At 40.1% G+C, this 19,043-nt stretch overlaps 1 protein-coding gene across 1 annotated transcript in view; it reads left to right on the top strand.

Annotated features, from left to right (window-relative positions):
* XRCC5 (X-ray repair cross complementing 5) overlaps nucleotides 1-4,385 on the top strand; it is a 52,137-nt gene extending 47,752 nt beyond the window's left edge. The window contains exon 20 of the mRNA XM_054381241.1: nucleotides 4,269-4,385. Within this exon, the coding sequence (XP_054237216.1) occupies nucleotides 4,269-4,385 (117 nt within the window). The remainder of the gene's footprint in view (nucleotides 1-4,268) is intronic.
* Nucleotides 4,386-19,043: the final 14,658 nt, after the last annotated feature.

The raw sequence follows: 19,043 nt of genomic DNA, 5'->3' as shown, positions 1-19,043 counted from the left end.
CTCTAGCAATATGTAATTATTATGGGAAGTTTTCACCTTACATGCAATGATACCAGTGTTTTCTATTTTATGCAGCTCTTGTGGATTGATGAACATCACAGATGATGCTGGTGTTATTATTAGTGATCAATTAGATCATTTTGCAAACAAAAGTTTTGGTATTATTTCTCCAGAAATATAGTACTTGAGCAACAGCATTAATGAACGAGGGATGTCACAGTTACAATGGAGTAAATTCTAACAGGCAGAATGATGCTTTCTCTTTGAAAGAGAGCAGAATTCAGATTTGCTGTCAAAAATTGGTTTTGTGTGGAGAGGATAAGACAAGCATTCATGTACCAGGCTGCTAGCCATGATTTTAAATAGTTTAGAAGAAGGTCATTGTATTACAGCCCCCTGAAGGTAAACCCCTGGCTAAAATAACTACTTTGCAGACAAGCAGCTTTTCTAAAAGATGCCACATTGATTTTTGCAACTTCCAGGCCTTACATTAGCAATAACCAGAAGGCATAGAAGTAGATTCTCCATGAGTGAATTAATGAGGTTTTTTCATCTGTAACTATCTACCTCAAGGTGAAGAAGGTGCAGAAATGTCATGAAAATGACAAGCTGACAAACTAAGAGTCCAGAAAGCTAAGCACATGTGCAGAGTAGAGATGATGGAACACAGTGTTTTTTTTTCAGACATAAAGGACCTACTGGCTGTTTCACATCACAAAACTGTATAGAGGAATTTTTTACCCCAGTGGTGGTTTTAAAGAGTATCAGGTTTTGTTGTATATTCCAGATGCTATGAACTTACTTGGAAACTTCCTAAGATGTTTTTCTTGAGGACTTCATTTTCTAGTTCAAAACTACTCTTGATGTTCAAAATGTGTTAATGCTGTGTGAAATAGCCACTGTTCCTAAAGGAAGTCTCTGCTACCCACAAAGTCCTTACAGCATACTGTTGTCCTAACTGTGAGCTTGTGGTGGCTAAAAAATACTGTGCCTGCACTGGAATGCAGCACAAATTCCAGAGCTCCCAGGCTGAGCTGGAGCAAAGCTTTTGTAGACTGACTTCAAAATTACTTTTCTGCATTTTCATCCTACAGTCAACAAGGTAATACGGTACAGGAAAGTTTTTTTGTGATTGATTGCAGGTCCTAAAACAGTCATAATTTTCCTTTAAAATAGGGGAAAAGAAGAGATTGCATGATATCAGCTCTGCAACACAGTTCTCTAACATGGCATTACTTTAACTTTGAGAACAAAGGAGGTAGTAAATCTTTGCTAACTAGGGGGTTGGCAATCCCGCTTACTCATTACACAACCACTTCCCCACACACTCTCCAGATGCAAAACCAGTACCCTAATTTGCCATTTTCTGTAAAGGGTTCATGTGACTTTACTTAAGAAGCTGGACAACTCCATATTCTTGGAGTAAGATCTGCAGAGAAAGAAAATTTTATTTTGAGATTACAGAGCTGCACTAAAAACTGGTCTTTGATCCAGTTAAACCCTTCCCCAAGTTTCCCCTGTGATACAAAGCCAGTGTTTTCCTACGCCTATAGTTGAATGCAAAAATGGTTCATTTGTTTTCTGTACTGAAGGTGGTACCCTTCACTAAAGGGCTATCAAGGATTTTTTAAAACTATCATGCATAGAGTAAGATGCAGGTTTGCTTCACCTCTGTAGCTGGCCACACGCAAGTGTGTAAGTCAAGGGACCAGCTGCCAGTGTGCTCCTATGTGACACAAAAGCCTTTTCTCTGATGTGCAGATTGCTAGGTGATTGCAGTTTCAGGGCTATGGGATAGAAGCTTTCACTTTTATAGGGTTGCTGTTTGAAGAAGAAAGGAAGACTTACAAGGCCACTTAATAGAAAGCTAACACACACTCAAAAAATCTTTTGTATTGAGCTAAGTTATCCATGTGTATTTCTCTGTCTCTGAGAAAAATGTTTTTCAGTAGAGGGTTGTTTTTTTTTTTTTTCTGTAATAGTGGAGATGCTCTTATTAGAGCACAAAGATGATAGGTTAAAAGAGCAGAAATGTCAAGTGCTTTTTCTGGTTGCTTTGTGGAAGATAATGGATTTCAGCACAACTATTATGTGTAATTTTCTTTTGCATAAATGTAAAACAGATTTTGGAAAAAAAAACACCTTTGGATGTTCAGCATTTGATGAAAACTTCAGGTTTCAATTTATTACAAATCTTCATCATTCATTTCTTTGGCTTTTAGCTTGCTTTACCTAATTTAGTGTGGGAAAGCTAATTTTGAAAACTGAAAAGTGTGCTACTTTCAGATATACCATTTGACTCTTAATTAACTGTGTAAAATGAAATTTGAACTGACACAAAAAGCCTTTCAGAGCTGACATTGTCATTAGCTTTTGGTTTCATACTATGTGGTTTATATTACTGCTAGACTGGGAACTCTTTCCAGCAGTAAAGATAGGCATGGGCATCTTGAAATTTAAATTCCTTCTGTCCCTGTCACCTTCTTTTTTTTCCTTTTTTCTTTCTCCTTTTTTAATCTGTACAATAAGTTGGACTCAGCATGTTAAAACATTCATGTTATCTGCAGAGTAAGGTTCCTACATTCACTTGGATGTTGATGTTCAGGATACAAGAAAGATCCAACCTTTAGGTAGCAAGATGAGTAGATAGAGGTTGTCTACATTCTCTGTCCTCAGTGTTAACCAAAAGCTATGCATTTGCTTTTCACCCTAATGGATTTGGTATCTGGTACTTTCCCACAAATGGGATGCAGCAACTAACTTCTCAGTGTTTTACCCCTTGTCTAAAGCTGTCATTATTGCCCTAGAGAAGGATCAGAACATTGTGTTTATGTAGAATAGTATTTAAGCTTTTTCTTTTCCACAGTACAGATATATTGTCTCAGAGGCTGGTAGTGCTCTGATAGTGATCCCATGACCTTTTACACAACCTCAATGGGTGTTACAGTATTAGTCCTCAGGTAAAGAGTAGGAGCCAGCTGTTTGCACAAAAGTGGCATAAACTTTAAGCAGGTATTTATAGACTTCTTAATGTGGTTATCTTCTAACTAGTTGTTCTCTTTCATCATCTAGAGTTACAGCAAAGTTGTTTCTGAATTAAGGATGGAACTCAAAGTCATGGAATGTGGCTTTTCTTCCTCCTCAGCTTTTCATAGCCATCTGAGGCAAGGTTGTTCCTTGCTCTGTAGTAGTCTGGTGCATTTTAGTAAAAAAAAGAAAATTCATTATTTTATAGTAAGGATATTGGTAAAGAGACCATAACTAAAACTTTTAGACAACTGGATACTTCTTAAGTTAGTCGAGTATTTATATTTTTTCTTAGCCTTTATTTTTCTCGGTGTGTTAGGCTAAGAGGAAAATAATTTAGAGGTGGTTGTACTTCTGTGTTTGATTTCAGTTGTTGTAGTAGCTGAACAACTTACCTTTGTCTTCTGTTTATGGATGCCATGCTTTAAGTGAAGGGCATGTGATGAGTGGTATCAGCAGCTACAACAGCAGAATTTTACATAATGAATTTTCTATTTTTCTAGACTGGCATTGTAGTCATACTGCATGTTTGAGTCTTGTCTTCTAAATTCATATCTTTGTTCATTTCTTAAATATTGATTGAATTAAATGGGGAACTTCTAAGTTCCACACAGAACTATAATGTCATACTTAGGAAATTTTGCCAAACAAGCCATTGTCCAGCTGACATATGTGTTCATATTGGTGTGTGTGGGGGTGTTGCTGTCCTTTAGCATTTTGTAGCTACACACAATATTACTTTTCAAGTTGTCTTTCTTACTGTAATGGACAAAATTTCCATCTAGCCCAGAATCCTATGTTTGATGGTGGATGACAGCAGATGGGTAGGGAAAAGTGCCCAGGCTCCAGGCTCTAATGTCTCAAGTACTTCTTATGCTTTAGGTTGTTTCTAAGGACAGTAAATTTTATAAGATTCCTCTTCTATGAACCATCTCCTCATGAGACTAGGAACTAATATTTGCAGAATCCTTCTTACAGGATCTTCCACAGCTTAACCGTGTCTTATCTCTGAAGAAACGTATCTTTTTTTCTGTTTTTCAACACAATTCACCATAAAATCCTTTAAAAGTAAGTCTTAGGAATTTTCCTGTCATTTAAGGTGATTTTTGAGGGTGGAAACCAGAATAAATTTCCTTCATAATTTTTAATTATGGGTGTACTTGTTGTGATATGCATTCTGTTAATTTAACATTAAGGGTTTGAGTTTTGTCAGTATTATATAAGTACATTTGTATTTTCAGTTCTTGGCTCCGAAAAGAAAGGAAAATGAAACCCTTCCTCCCACAGATGAAGGTGGTGATGTGGATGATTTGGTGAGCACCATACAGACAAGATGTGGCTTTAGAATTAAACTGTAACTGAAAGGTGCAGTGAGAGAGAGCGAGCCACATGGAATGACTTATTTGCTATTGTGAAACATAAGCTAGTGTGTTATTTCATGATGGTAAATACTATATTATATGGATGTTTACATAGGTTAAATGTGGCCTCTAGTCTGTTTCAAAAGAGCCAGTGGGGCTGCTCATTTGATAGCAAATTGTTATAATTTAGCATTTAACAAAGCTTGTAGATCTAGAACAGCTATTTATGTGGGTTTGAAACTGAAAATTATTTTTAAAAGATGTTTTAATCTCTCAGTTAACCTTCTCTATATAGGCTTGATGAAATTTAAGGATTTATGGAGGTCTTTTAATAAATATTTTAGCCATTTTTTTACAGGCTGATTCATTACAAATTTATCTCCAGGGCTTAAGCTGATGGCATAGGCAGAATTAAAGAAGCTTTAGATGTTGGCAGATTTCTGCTTTTGGACTGTACTTTTAAAAATCTATAAATTGCACATACGATGATGTGAAGAGGAGATTTCAGGTTTGTTTTTGTACTTTAAAGCAGCTTAGCATTAAGTTCTAAGCATCTAAGGATTTCTGAATTTGCTTTTTATCTAAGCAACATGTAAGAAATAACAAATGCAAACACATGTAAGAAATAACTTGAATTCAATGCTTCCTCTTCCAAATCTGTTTCTTCTATTTGCAGCTGGACATGATGTGACCGGGTAATATATGGTGACTATACAAGCAAAATTTTGGAGGAGACCTCCCTGTGAGATATGGCACAAAACAGGATACTAATGAGAAGACAGTATATCCATCTTTATTTTTTCAAATGACAGCAGAAGTCCAAAAGATATTTCCAGTTGGTTTAAATGTCATCTGGCTTTTCAAATTGTAATAATTTGAAGTATTTGTGAAACAATGATACCTTTAAGGCATCTCTCTTTTTTTCCCCTCCTTTTTTTAATCTCTCTTTTTTTTTTTCTTTAGCATAATGAAGCTAGCTAATCCTTGGTATTGCTTTCAGCTAAGCACTGTTAAATTTAATGAGAATCTATGCTGGCACCTAAAATTCGTTTTAAATTGCTTGGGAAGGGAGACAGACATGTCAAGTTGAGGTTACCAGGTGATGCTGAATCTTTAGTGAAAGTAACTCCATAGCATTGTTATTACAGAAGGGAAAAAGTCTCTCATACTAAAAGTATGAATGAATCAATGACATCTCTATTTCATACACTGCAGATAACTGTTAACACAGAGCAGGGGAATCCATGAAAGCCATACACTAGCACCTGTGATAGATAACTACTAGTAGTAGTTAACACTGGCAACTAAAATGGAGTAGTATCTACACAGTGCAATCCAAAGCAGTCAAATGCTGCTTAGAAAGAGGTACTCGAATTCAAATACTGATCTGGAGAGACATTAATGACACCTTCACAGGTACTTTTTAGTTACAAGGATTAATTCCTTTAAAAGCTGTTGTTTCATTATTGCAAATGTATAATGTGCAGAGTGGCTTTAAGGTCATCATAGAGGAAAAAAATCATGAGCTGCATTAAAAAAGTGGTTTGGAATATCTGCACTTTATACTGAACAACAGTGTGGGAAACGGTGACCTGCTCACTCCTCTCTTATGTTCTATGCTGACCGACTTCATGCAGACTTTGAAATGTTTTCTCAAATGCATGTGACATGTAGCAACTGACCTTTCCAGACCTTCAGAGCATTTGTGTCAATAGAAGATATTTTTCTGAATTGTTTATAAGAAATACTTGGTCAGTCCATTGTTTTGTATGCCTTCTAAGGCAAATTCATAGAGTGTAACACTGACTGGGTTGGAGTTTTTTACATTTTATTAATTTGTTTGACTAATAAAATACTCTTTAAGATGTGCTTTTGTCTTCTTCACAACTACATTTGCTAACATCAGATGATTAACTACCAATGCAGTACCAAGGAGAGGCTATCAAAAGCCCCTTTTCTGGGCATACGATAAAAACACTGAATATCAAAATCCCTCTACAGAAGCTGGCTGTAATTATTTGTTCTGTTCTTTACAAACTGTAAACTTCACAACAATAAAATAACTTCTATATAATAATAAATAAAAAATAAAATAATTTTGCAGAGGTGATGAGAAGTCTTGGTCATGACCAGACAGGTTATAAAATAAAATAAGGATTAGGGCTTTCTGTTCCTTTTGAACCAGTTGACCACATTTTTATTGTTCTGTAAAGCTATAAATATTTATTTCATGGAGTATTATTGCATAGATCTTATTACCTATACAGCACATTTGGGCTCAGTATGATAACTGCTGCATGGTCCTGAAGAGGGGAATGTGTCTTCAGAAGCACTGGAGCAGTAAGTAATCTGTCCACTTCAAAAGCAGCAGAACATACCTTGTCCTGTATTTCATAGCCAGGGAAATTATTGAAGTGTCTAGGAAAAGAAAAGATAATATCTGTGATTTTGTTACATGTTACTATTATTATTATTTTCTACTGGAAGGATTGCCTCTCTGGAAAGCTCTTCAGATGCTAATATTATGGGACAGTAATGTTGGTTCACCTCGTTTGGTGGGAGATAAAAGCTTATGGTTATTGTCTGCATCTTTCTGTTAATCTGCTGCTCTTGATATCTCTAACTCTTTGGGTGGTATCAGCTGTGATGGAGAGGCAATGCTTTCAGTATTGTGTTTTAAAGCTTTTTTTATTAAAGTTAATACTGGGAGAAAGTGAAAGGAAGAGTTCATCATTTTTTCCCTCTTTGGCTGGCCTTGCAGCTGAGAGTAAAGCCAGCAGGCTCACAATGTCACATCAGCAGTATCACACATAGAATCACAGAATGCATTGAGTTGGAAGGAACTCTCCAAGGTCGTCTTGTCCAACATCCCTGCAGCCAGCAGGGACATCTCCAGCTAGCTCAGGGCCCCATGAAGTTTGACTTTCAATGTCTCCAGGGACCTCAACCACATCTGTGAGCAACCTGTTCCAGTATTTCACCATTCTCATTGTAAAAATTTTTTTTCTTATCTTAAATCTACCCTGTTCTGGTTTATCATGTGTTGCCTAGTCTGTGGGTCCTTTTTCTTCTCTCCCTCAGAAGATGAATAGGGACTAGAAAAGATATTTTGCAGCATGGGCTTTGGGAGGTGGAAAGTATCCAGAGGTATTATACCAGGAAATATAATTAATATGGGAGGAAGCTGGGGCTGTAGCATGAAATTGAATACTCCGCAGAGAGGACAAAATGCTGTCTTGTGGAACCATAGAGGAAGAATGAGGCTCTTCCAGTAACAATGTACTGAGAATCTGTAAGTAACCAGGCTGTATCAGTGCTGCTAATGGAGTTGGTTGCTGTGTCACTGAGCAGTGGGTTCTGTTGACTGTAATGCAGTTCTTAAGTCTTGTCTCATTCATTTTTGTATTCAGAAACCCAGTTTGTGCTCTCAGACAGATGTGAAAATGTCACAGAAGTAGTGGAAGCTAACTTCCAAAATGTTACATAGTTTAAAGACTTGTGATCTCTGTGATACTAGGTTGGCTTTTGTCAGAACAGAGTGGTGTGACACAGACCACCACAACACTTAGTGCAAAATCTGTTCTGCTGCACTGTGGTCTCTTAGTTGCCAGGGTAGATTTTTTTTTCTTGTGAAGTTTCCAGAATTGTCCACATGGTATTGGGGTAGGTTCTTTGGAACTGTCATAAAGGAAATTCACAGTCCTCTCTGGAAGACTGGAAAAGTTAACATAGGGTGCAAATTCTGCAGACAGGACCATCTTTATATTCTGTGTTTGCATGTTGCCTCACATAGCAGATCCTGCTCTTAGTTGCTGGCCACTACCATAAGTCAGATGGTTTAAGGTAAGTGTGAGCAGTTCCCTTGTGATCTCACTTGGGTTGGGGTAATCTGTAAAGAGGAAGAGTTTTGGCTTGCAATTTGTTAAGCTGGCAAATATGCTGGTAGATTATTGTTGTGCTTGTAAAAATAGTGTTGTTTTGTTTCACACCTCCTCTGCACCCCCATCTCTTTTGAGATGCAGGTTACAAAGATTATGTAATATATATTAAAAAAAGGAAAGAAAAGAAAAAAAAAAAACACCTGTGTTCCCAGTACTAGCAGGAGACTGGAGGCCCACCCAGGCCTCTATTTCTAAAATTCTTCAAAGAACTACTATATAGAAAAGAATAGCATTGACTTCTACAAGAGGTTACGTCTCTTTCTAAGTGATGGAGTTTATGTATATAGCATTTTTGTGCACTTTTTTGAAGGCAGCTTTGGGAGAAGCTCTGCACCAATTTGGACATTTTTCTTTTCTTGTAATTCTTGGACCTGAAAACTTTAAAGGAATAGACTAGTACACACTAAGGAAAATAAACAGAACAGGTGAAGTTTTCTTTTGTAATACTATCATAATCTGATATTAAAGAACTAAAATAGATTTTTAACCTCTCTCACTTTTCCCAGAGGAAGAAAAACCACATTGAACTCTGCATAAAGATTTGGTTTGGCATAGCAGCAGAGGTATTCTTTACTGTACAGGAAAATTACTTGGAAAACATTTGAACATAACTTAATGTTTGACCGTATTGTTCCATGCAGAAAGTTTTGATAAGTGGAAAGGTTAGTGTGCATCTCTAATATGCACCCTCCTCTTTTACTGTTTTGGGTGGTACTTATGTTTATGAAAATAAAAGAACTAAACAAGAACAAGTCCATTCCACTAGTTCTAACAGACCAGACATAATTTTAGTGCTTTAAAATAGGCCCTTCACTCATCTGACTTTCTGTACTTCAGTGATTTAAGATGGACAGAAATTAATTTTTTGTTTCTTCCCAATAACTTTGTGAAGTCAGCATCACAAAGAAAGTGAAATGTATCCTGTTCCTTCTTATGCTTCACCATTACAGCCTCTTCTGCCTAATGGCAAACAACAGGAATAGAGGAAATGATTGCAAGCTGTGCCAGGGGAGGTTTAGGCTGGATATTAGGAAATACTTCTGCAGTGAAAAGGTTACCAAACATTGGAATGGTCTGCCCAGGGCAGTGATGGAGTCATCATCCCTGAAGGTGTTTAAACGCTGTGGACCTGGTACCTGGGGACATGGCTTATTGTTGCCCTTGCAGTGCTGGGTCAAAGGTTGGACTAAATGATCTCAAAGGTCTCTTTTAACCAGATATATTATTCTGTGATTCTCAGCTACTGACCCTCAAAAGCACCTCTTTTACCATCAGCCTGAAGTACTCATAGTACTTTTTTTTGTTATCGAATCATGAATTCTTTCACAGCACTAAAAGGTACTTAAATTTGATAGTTCATGTATTTACTGGTGTACTAATTCTTAGGCCCCTACTCTACGTGCTAGGTCATCTTTTTGGACTCCTGTGAGCTAAAAGTCTGTGATGGAACTGGTAGATTGACTGCAGAAATGCATTTTATGATGTTTTCAATGTATCAAACCAAAGGATTGTTTTTCTTCCTCATTTTTACTGAATTCCAACCCTGTCTTATCCTTTCTTCCTATTTTGATGTACAATAATAGACAGTAATAACTGTAATTTCCTTTTCCTCCGGAAGGGAGTGAAATCTTGCAGCTTTCAAGATATTAGCAGAAAACAGAAATACCTCCAATGTAGGTTATAACTAGAAACATTTTCTATCTGCTGTCTGAAACAATGCATAAAGGGAGTGCAAACCTCTGAGGAGACCAACTGTGGTGCAGATATTTTTGCCTGAAGCATGTGGATCAGACATAATGATAGGTAAAGTAGGGTAAAATAACTATAGTATGGCATTGTTGGAGTTTTATATGGCTTGGATGTACAAGAATTCCTTCTCCAGCCTGCTAATGTGAGTAGTCAAATAACAAATGTGAAGAAATTCTATATAGCCCCTGCCTGTACCACATTGGCTTTTCACAAGAGTTATAGCAGCGATAATAGAATGATTAGGGACTCTTTACTTACTAAAAAAGAGGAGGAGAGAAGGAAAATATTTTTTTTTTCTTTGGGCCTAAGCAGGTCAACATGGAAAGCCCCAATCTGAATGGCTAAGAAAGCTGATCAACAGATTTTCACTGTGCATGAATCCCACATGAATTTCATTTTCTGGCCTTCCTGCATGTTGACAGAGTGTCACTTCTTAGCCTGCAGAGGATAAAAGTTGCCTCAGCAGAGGTGTGATAAGAAGTAATAAACCTTTGTTTAGTGACTTGTAATGTAGGTTTGTCACCCTTGCTCCTTGTGAACTTTCAGTGGTTACCAGCCATGGTATCTCCGTAGGTTGGTCTGGATGAGCTTGGAGGTCTCTCCCAACCAGATATAGTCTCTGATTCTGTGATTCTGTTTCAGTTTGACCCTAAGGTTTAGAAAGTTGTATGCTCTCCAGGAAGAGCACAGCATAACAATATCAATCCACCTTTTGTCCACCCTTGACTAACATTCCCTAAATCAGCTAAACTTGCTGACTCAGTCCATTCTCTTTTGGGGGAATTTATCAAAGGTAACATCAGACAGCAGTTATATTGGTTTTCTTCTCTGAGGAAGAAAGACACAAAGGGGATTCAGGAGGAAAGCACTTTTGGTGATGTGGAAATTGCATATGTTTAATGAACTTGCTTTTGCCTTATGTCTACCACTTGAAGTACCGGAACTATCAGTGTGTTCTGTAGCTTATTAAGCCATTGTTCATCTGGCATTGGTTGTGCTTTGCAGACAGTAGCACTACCTTTAGAGGCTTGCACTTACTGCAGAAATGTCTTGAAGAGACAAGAGATGGGAAAACAGGCTATGTCATTCATAGCTTCACTGAAAATTTTTCATTGTCTTATTTCATTGGAAAGTAAGAGAACTAATCTTCTGTTTCAGCTAGTGGAGGGCAGCAACAGTAGGGTTCTCGTTTGGGGCTACTTACACAAGCTCTTTGCCTCTTGATTGTCCTCCCCTTGCAACTAGGGGAAGTTGTTTACTCATGGTATCTCACAGAGAAGGAAACTGAAAGACTTTTGAGGACTTTGGATGGGCAAGATTTCATATAGAGAGGGTATATAAATGCAAAAGTTTTATGGCAAAAGATTTGGGGGGAGGGGAGTAAATGAAGACAAAAAGCAAGTTATTGTGATGCTCCCTGGGACATGAGAAGAACATGATCATTAGTCTTGAGGAGAAGTGGAGCAGTGGGAATTCCATTAGGTGTCTCACAGGCAGCAGGAATATGTGAGGGGCAGACATTAAACAGATAAAGACCGAGGTATTCTGGAGAAATGGACAATCAGTTGTTCCACTTAATGACTTTGAAAGGCAAGGAGATGAAACATGAGGTTTCAAAGGTTATTATTGGAAAGAACAGCCTTTCTGTATCTCCTTCACAATCTGGGCTCGGGGCGGGGGGGGGGGGGGAGGGAAACAAAACAAAACAAACAAAACCCACAAAAAACCCTACAAAACACATACAACCTTTCCCCCTCCTCTCCCCCCCCAAAACCAAAAAAAAAACCAAAACCAAAGCTGTTTTACATAATGAACATTTACTTACTGTTCTCCCAGACACACATGCACTGACCTATTTTAAAATGCAAATGGTCACAAAGTTCCCTTCAGGCAGCAGTGATAAAATCGCTGTAGAAGGTATAAGGTTAGTCCAGCAAGACAATATGTATTTGGGTAGTAGTATGTCTAGGACAGATTTCTCTGCAGTCCTCAGGAGATAGGAGCAGTAGAGGCTTTAGCATTTCAGTCAGAGCTCAAGGTTTACACATGAGATTCTATATAATCCCCGTTAACACAAAGCTGATGATGACTCAGATGTAGGAGCTGCAGTGAGACAGAGGACATGAAAAAGAACAAACATGAAGAGAGAAAAATGTGCAGGAATGACCTTTTCCTACAACAGGACACTAACTTGAAACACAACAAGAGCAATACATACCCCAGGAGACCACTGGAAATGAAAGGAACCAAATCGTTGTGTACATGTTGCAGTGAGAATGTACTGGAAGGCTTCACCTTCTGGACAGCTGTATATTCTTCAACAGAAGATCACTCTGCAGAATCTAGTTCTTCACAGAAGAGCTACAGGAGGTTTCAGAAATGTACTGTAGGGTAGGGAGAATTGAAAGGCAAATCCCAGCTACATGGAGAAGTAATGTTAGGTCCTCAAGGCAAACTGTTTCCTTTTCCAAGTTTAACTGCTGACATTTTTATGCAGCAATTTCCATGCGATAAGATCTGGACTTTAGGTTGCTAGTATCTAGTCTTGAAAATTGCTCTAGGCCAGGCTGCAAATGGTTTGAGACTGGTACAAAAATCATAGGATGAGTGAAGCTGAAAAAATAAGAAGCTATGATTCCCTTCATAGCTGCAAAATGACCAGAATTGTTGGGGTGTAATTCTGTATTTTGTTTGGCTTTGGAGAATCCACCCCACTTCCCAAATCTTAGGAAAGAAATGCATCTGAAGATAATTTACTCATATCTGTAGTCTTCATTCTGCAAAGATTTCCTGAAGTCTCTGAAGATTAACTGTGGGCTTCCAGAGACGGTCTGAAACAGGCTGATGGGGTGGAAGCTGATGTCTTTAGGGCAACACAGTTATCTTGGTCAGCATCAGTTTTATTCTGGTTAGTGATAACTGCACAGAGAATACTTGCACAGAGAATACTTGCGCAGAATCAGCAGGTATGCCTGGAATTGGCAGTCCAGTTGCTCATGTTCAAAATACTCTGGCAGCAGGGTGCAGGGAAGCTTGTGTGACAGCAGTGAATGCTGTCCCTCTACACTCATTTGGGGATTTTCAGGGTACCCAACAAGTCAGCCATGTCTATGGAGCACAAATTGCTCCCTGCATGAATTAAAGACATCAAGGGAACTGAGAGAGGAGAAGAAGGGAGAAGTAGCTCAAACCAGATATACATAGTTTGGGATCAGACATTAGCTGAAAAAATACTGCTTCAAAACAAGGAAGGAGGAAATGGAATAGATGAGGGCATGCTATGAGAAGTGAACAGATTATACCAACAAGAACATTCCCTTAGGGTTCATTTAAGTGGACACACAGGCCCTAAAGAGCACAGTACTGCAGAAAAAAAATGCTCTTTCTCAGACTTTGCATGGCTTTCAGTATTTAGCTGTGTGTCATCAGCTCAAAATGTTGCTTGGTAATAGTGAGTTCTTGTAGCTGCTATGCATCAAGCCTGTCAGTATTTGTCATGTATAAACTAGCCTGTATTAATGCATCTCAGCTGTTTGATAACACCCCTGTGTCCTAGAGCTGCAGTCCCTTAATGGGATGCTTTTTACAGTGGTTACCCAGGCTTGCATTGCTTCCTGACAGCGTTTTACAAAGAAAAAAGTCACAACACAGAGCTACCCAATTTCTCCAGTACATCAGGCTTTCATAAGAAATCATGCTTTCTGACCAGACAGCTCCATTCTCTTGCATTTATTCAGTTAGCGAATTGCTAAGGCGAGTTTATCACTTCTGCACACATTGCTACAGAACCCTTAAAAGGTGCATCTGGCCTGTCTGTATCAAGGGTGCAGATGTGGGGACCATGGTGGGGTTATCGGGGCTTGAGCAATCCTGTAGTTTGGGGCATGGTGCTGATGGCCTGCTGCCACTAGTGTGGCTGTCCTTCCTGCCTGCCTGCCTTTGCAATCATCCTGGGAAGCTGCACCCACAGCAAAACCCAGTAACATATTGAAAAAGGTTTATCAGAATGCTAATGCAAACAGCCTTTTCTTCCCGTGCAGTTGGGTTTTTTTTCTGAGTTCTATAGGGTGAGAACCATTTGGTGATTCAGAGTCAGATTCTCAGTTTCTTCATTTCCTTAGGGAAGGGTGGCCTCTATAGTGGTTAATGTCCATGAGATGTGAAAGCATGTGTGCATGTGACAGATGTTCCCATACCAGCACACAGTTCCAGAGCAGTACAGAACAGAAACAATGATGTCCCCAAAACTAATTTCAGAAACATGCAATAGATGGGCTGTACCCTTCTCCCTGTCTCTTTGCAGGCTGTCAACACAAGGACGTGGACCTGATGGAGCGGGTCCAGAGGAAGGCCACAAAAATGATTAGGGGGCTGGAACACCTCTGCTGTGAGGGCAGGCTGAGGGAGCTGGTGTTGTTCAGCCTGGAGAAGAGAAGGCTCTGGGGAGACCTAGTAGCAGCTTTCCAGCAACTGAAGGAGTCCTACAGGAAGGCTGGAGAGGGACTGTTTACAAAGTACTATAGCAATAGGATAAGGGCAATGGTTTAAACTAGAGAAGAGTAAATTTAGATTGGATGTTAGGAACAGGTTCTTTACCATGAGGGTAGTGGAACACTGCAACAGGTTGCCCAGGGAGGTAGCTGAGGCCCCATCCCTGGAGATATGCAAAGTGAAGCTTGACAAGGCTCTGGGCACCCTGATCTAGTGCAGGGTGTCCCTGCTCACTGCAGGGGTGTTGGACTAGATGACCCTAGAGGTCCCTTCAACCCAAACCATTCTATGAAAGAAGCAATGAGTAGTTTGTGAGCTGCCATAGGCTGAGTGGATGATTTTTATTTTACTGGTTCCCTGAGATCATCCGGAGGCTCATTCGCTGACCTGCTGACAGTTAATTCTGTGGGAGGAAATGCATCTTTCATATTTGCTATCAGAAGTCGGAGATAGAGTCTCGCTTATCTCAAGCTCAGCAGGCCTTTGGGCACAAAATGTGCTCACATACTTTGCATCTTGTGCCTGGAAGAGACAAACAAGCAACCCCTGCAACTGCGTGGTACTTCTCTGTGAGGTTTTAAAGGAGACAGTCTTGACTGACAGTGGGTTTGCCAGTTAGTATTTAAGCAGCTCCAGACTTTAGTGCTTTCATGTGAAGAGACAAGGAAATGCCATCACTCTGAACTAGCAGAGGTGGATTAGGAGATACGTGACTTGGCTCTGTGTGCTAAGTTTCTAATGTCTTCTCCTTCCTCTCTTACCATGGCTGTGGGGCTGCAAAGCACCTGTAATGGTCGTCACCTTGTACAACTTGCTGTCACACAGCTTTTCCATGTGTGTTTGACAATGCAGACATCCGTTAACTGCACTTTGGGATAGGAAGCAATGACTGGTTTATGAGCTGCTGTAGGCTGAGTGTATGAAGACTCACACTGTTACTATCACCACCTTGCTGGTCAGCAGAAAGCAAAGATGATGATTTCTGTGGAGGAGACCCCACCTCCATGTACTGTAACTTTTTCTGTGAACTGTGCCTTCTCAGTGTGTTCCCCTACCTCCTCCACGTGCAATGTACACAGCCTGCAAAGCACCTCTGAGCTTGGCTATGGGTTTTTGAGTGTCTCTCCAGCTTTTCTCACTTTTATTTTTGCCTCTTTTGCTGTTTCTGACTTCAATCATAAGACTGCTCCCTCCAGTCTGGTTTGCTGCTGTGCTTCATCCTTAGCTCTTACTTTGAGTGCTGTCTGCTGCCTTTTTAGATTTGGGAGGCAAAACCACTGGCTGCAGGAATTTGCCATTTGATTCCAGCTCCTGGGGGCTTAAATGAGACACCTCAAATCCTTCCAATAATGGCTTTTCAAAATTCACCTCTCCAGAAAGGTACTAAGTGGCTTCAAGCCACCATTCTTTGGAGTCATACCTATTTGTCCAGTGCTGTGTGGTAAACCACTTGCAAATTTGCCTTCTTTAGTGCCAAGGTGCTCCATTATAGTTTTTCATCTTGTTCCTGCTGTACAACTAATCTCTGGATTTTGAGGCCAGTGTCAAACTGGTAACCCATAATTATCTCTCTCTGAATTTTTGTGTGATCACTAGTTTCAGAATACCATTCTGGCCAATAAGGCGAGAACTTGCATTTTGGTGCTGCTGTGTGATCACTGCTGGCATTAAACCTGTGTTTAGCTAATTTCCAGAAATTTCTATGAAAGTTGAATGAAGAATCCAGGTTTTCCTGTGCTGCTGAATTTCCAGCATGTACAGATTATTTTTTAATTCTTATTTATTTTTTTTCAGTAAGAATCTGCTAAGAAGACTTCAGGACTTCATGAGTTTATCATAACTTAGTGGCACAGAAAGTGCTGTAATAGCTTAATTTCATCTGAGGTTTTCAAAAGAACATTGAGTGTTGCTCCTGCTTTTCAGGTGAGTGATTATAGTGTGGAGAGGCAATATCCACACAGATTGGTCAGTGCTGGTAGAAATAGAGATGTTGACAAGGCAAGATCATTTCTGTGGAGGATTTTGAAGATGTCTGTTTCAGACTGAGACACAGCAGCAAAGGCTGTGCTCTGCCTGCACATTCTCTGTGTTCACTCAAATGTCCCAGGGCCGCATTGCTTTCCTTGAAGAATTAACAAAGAAAATGTTTTTCACTCACAGGCCTGAGGGTAGGTGTCCTCAGATGATGTCTGTGAAAATAGATTAGACCTGAAAAAAATCTAGTGGAGACAGGTTGGTAGTGCTGTTTCCTTACCCCCCTTATTGTCTGTCCTAGTCAAGAGGCTAAAGCATTTTATAGCAATATTGGAGTCTTAAATTCAAGTCCTTCCTCTACATAACTCCTTTGGCCTGTTAATCTTGAATTTTAGTCTTTACTGCTGAAGATGTGCTCTTTTGTTGAAGTGTAATATTTATCGAGCAACCACCTTGAAGCAACATCTTTCAGGCAACTACTAAGTACCATCGTAGAGCTGCATTTGCAGGGATGTTCTCAGCCTCCTTTGCAGACAATGTTCCCTCTAGGCCACCATCTAGAAAGCTGCTTTTCTCTGAGGACAGTGTCTCTCTGACTGCATTATAAATAAACAAGCTCTGCATTTTGAATTTCAGGAGAGATATGTGGTAGGAAGGTGGAGAATGTGGACTTAAGAAAAAGGATTTAATTTTACAGTACAGGAGAACTAAACTCTGTTCTGGGTTCTGCACTTTACCTTCAGTGTATTCCTCGTTTCTCCCCTATACCTGACTGCAGAGTGCCCGTTTATCTATACAGCAGATGACTCCTGTTGAGCAGGAGTCCATCCAGAAGTCAGCTGAGGTTGCTGAAGTCTGCAGCTGCTGCTTTGTTAAGAGACTGCTGCTTTTCTGGAGGATTGTCCTTCCTGCCAGCAGCTCTGTGGTATAAAGGGTGTAGGAGGTGCAACCTAGCTCACTGCTTTGCAAAGCCAGCCCAGCTAGTTCAGTCACTTCTGCTGACTGTCTTTGAGGGATGCTTACATTCCTGTCCCACCATCTCCAGCAAGGTAGGCAGCAGTGTCCTAAACAAGAGTTTGAATAGTGCCAAGATACTGGGTGACCTGTTCAGAAAGCTAGCTGGGGCTTGGAGCGTGGTACCTATAGCTCCATCTTGAATCGTGATGGAAGTGCTGCATTTTCTTGGTGACAGCACCTCTTCCAGCTGTCTTTAGAGCTGAACTCTGCTCCCTGGGCAAAAGTGAGTCACTCAGCTTTGCACTTTTTGCCATACAGTTTGTGTGACAAAGGAGTGGTTTTATAGCATAAATAAGATCAAGCATAGATGATCTTTTAATGAAGTGATCTTTGTGCCTGATTGTATTAACATCGCAGGGAGACAAATGTATCTGAGCCACCATGAGCCCCTTGCAGCTGTAATCAGATGAATGAAGAGGTTCATATTGATCTGTAGATCAGGAGGAAGGAAAGAGCATCACCCATCTCAATCCTAAAGCAAAAAAGCTTCAGCCATCTCATCTGATGCTGGCTCTATCTACTCTGCGAAAAAGATGGCACTGAGCTGAGCTCATGGCACTGAGCCTTTTGGGGTCACTGCACTGCCTGGAAGCAGCTGTGTCTGAATTTGTGTAGTGAAACAGAGCACCTGCAGTTGGTTGATCAAGCAACGAGCAAGGTGGTGAACTGGTATCCTAAGAAAACATTATTAAGACTCTTCTTATGTGTGTCACCCTTGTGTGCAGCTCAGTGGTACAAGCAACAGCTAGGGATCTATAAAATCCAGGTCTAGACACCAGCAGGGACGCCGTGTTCAACTGTTACTCCAGCTGTGCCCATTGGGGGAGGGAAGGTGCAGCCTTCAGGTAGGGCTCTTAAGCTAGCAAAGAGAAGTGACATCCCTGCCGCAGACCTTTGTGGACTGGCTCTGCGCACCTGAGGTGGGTAAGTCAAAACCAGTGAAGAAGTAACATTGTTGGCATCTTCCTGTGAGCCACTGGTGCAGTGTCATACCTGGCCTAACACCCAATGTGGCAACAAAAGTCCCAAGGGGCTTTTTAAGGTCTACTTGGATTATGTAAGACAAGCAATTGTCCCACCTCTGGAACCCTTTATTCTGGGGTCATGGTGTTAAGCACTGGGCTTTTCTCTACCAGCAAATGCTTTTCAGTGCTGATTTTTCAGTGGAAAGCAGCCAAAAGGAGAAATTGGAAAACCTTGTCCCTGCAGGGGTACAAATGATGCAAAAATCCAGACTTCACCGGCACTGCAGGGTGGGAGGAAAGGCACAGAAAGCATGGGAGGCTGCATAAGAGCATGAGAAGGCATGCTACAAGGCAGATTCTGAATGACTCCAAAAATACCCTTGCTGTTTGTGGTAGCAGAATGCTTCTCTGTGGGTTCAAAATGTGAGACTAGTATTGTCCTGTCATCTGTCAAAATCCAGCCTTCAATAACTCTCCAGTCTAATCTTATTAAGCCTAATACAACCCAAACTTTTGCA

Source organism: Indicator indicator, chromosome 5, assembly GCF_027791375.1.
Source record: "Indicator indicator isolate 239-I01 chromosome 5, UM_Iind_1.1, whole genome shotgun sequence".
Lineage (NCBI taxonomy): Eukaryota > Metazoa > Chordata > Aves > Piciformes > Indicatoridae > Indicator > Indicator indicator.
The sequence above is the reverse complement of the archived record's forward strand: the minus strand, read 5'-3'. Positions and strand labels throughout refer to the sequence as shown.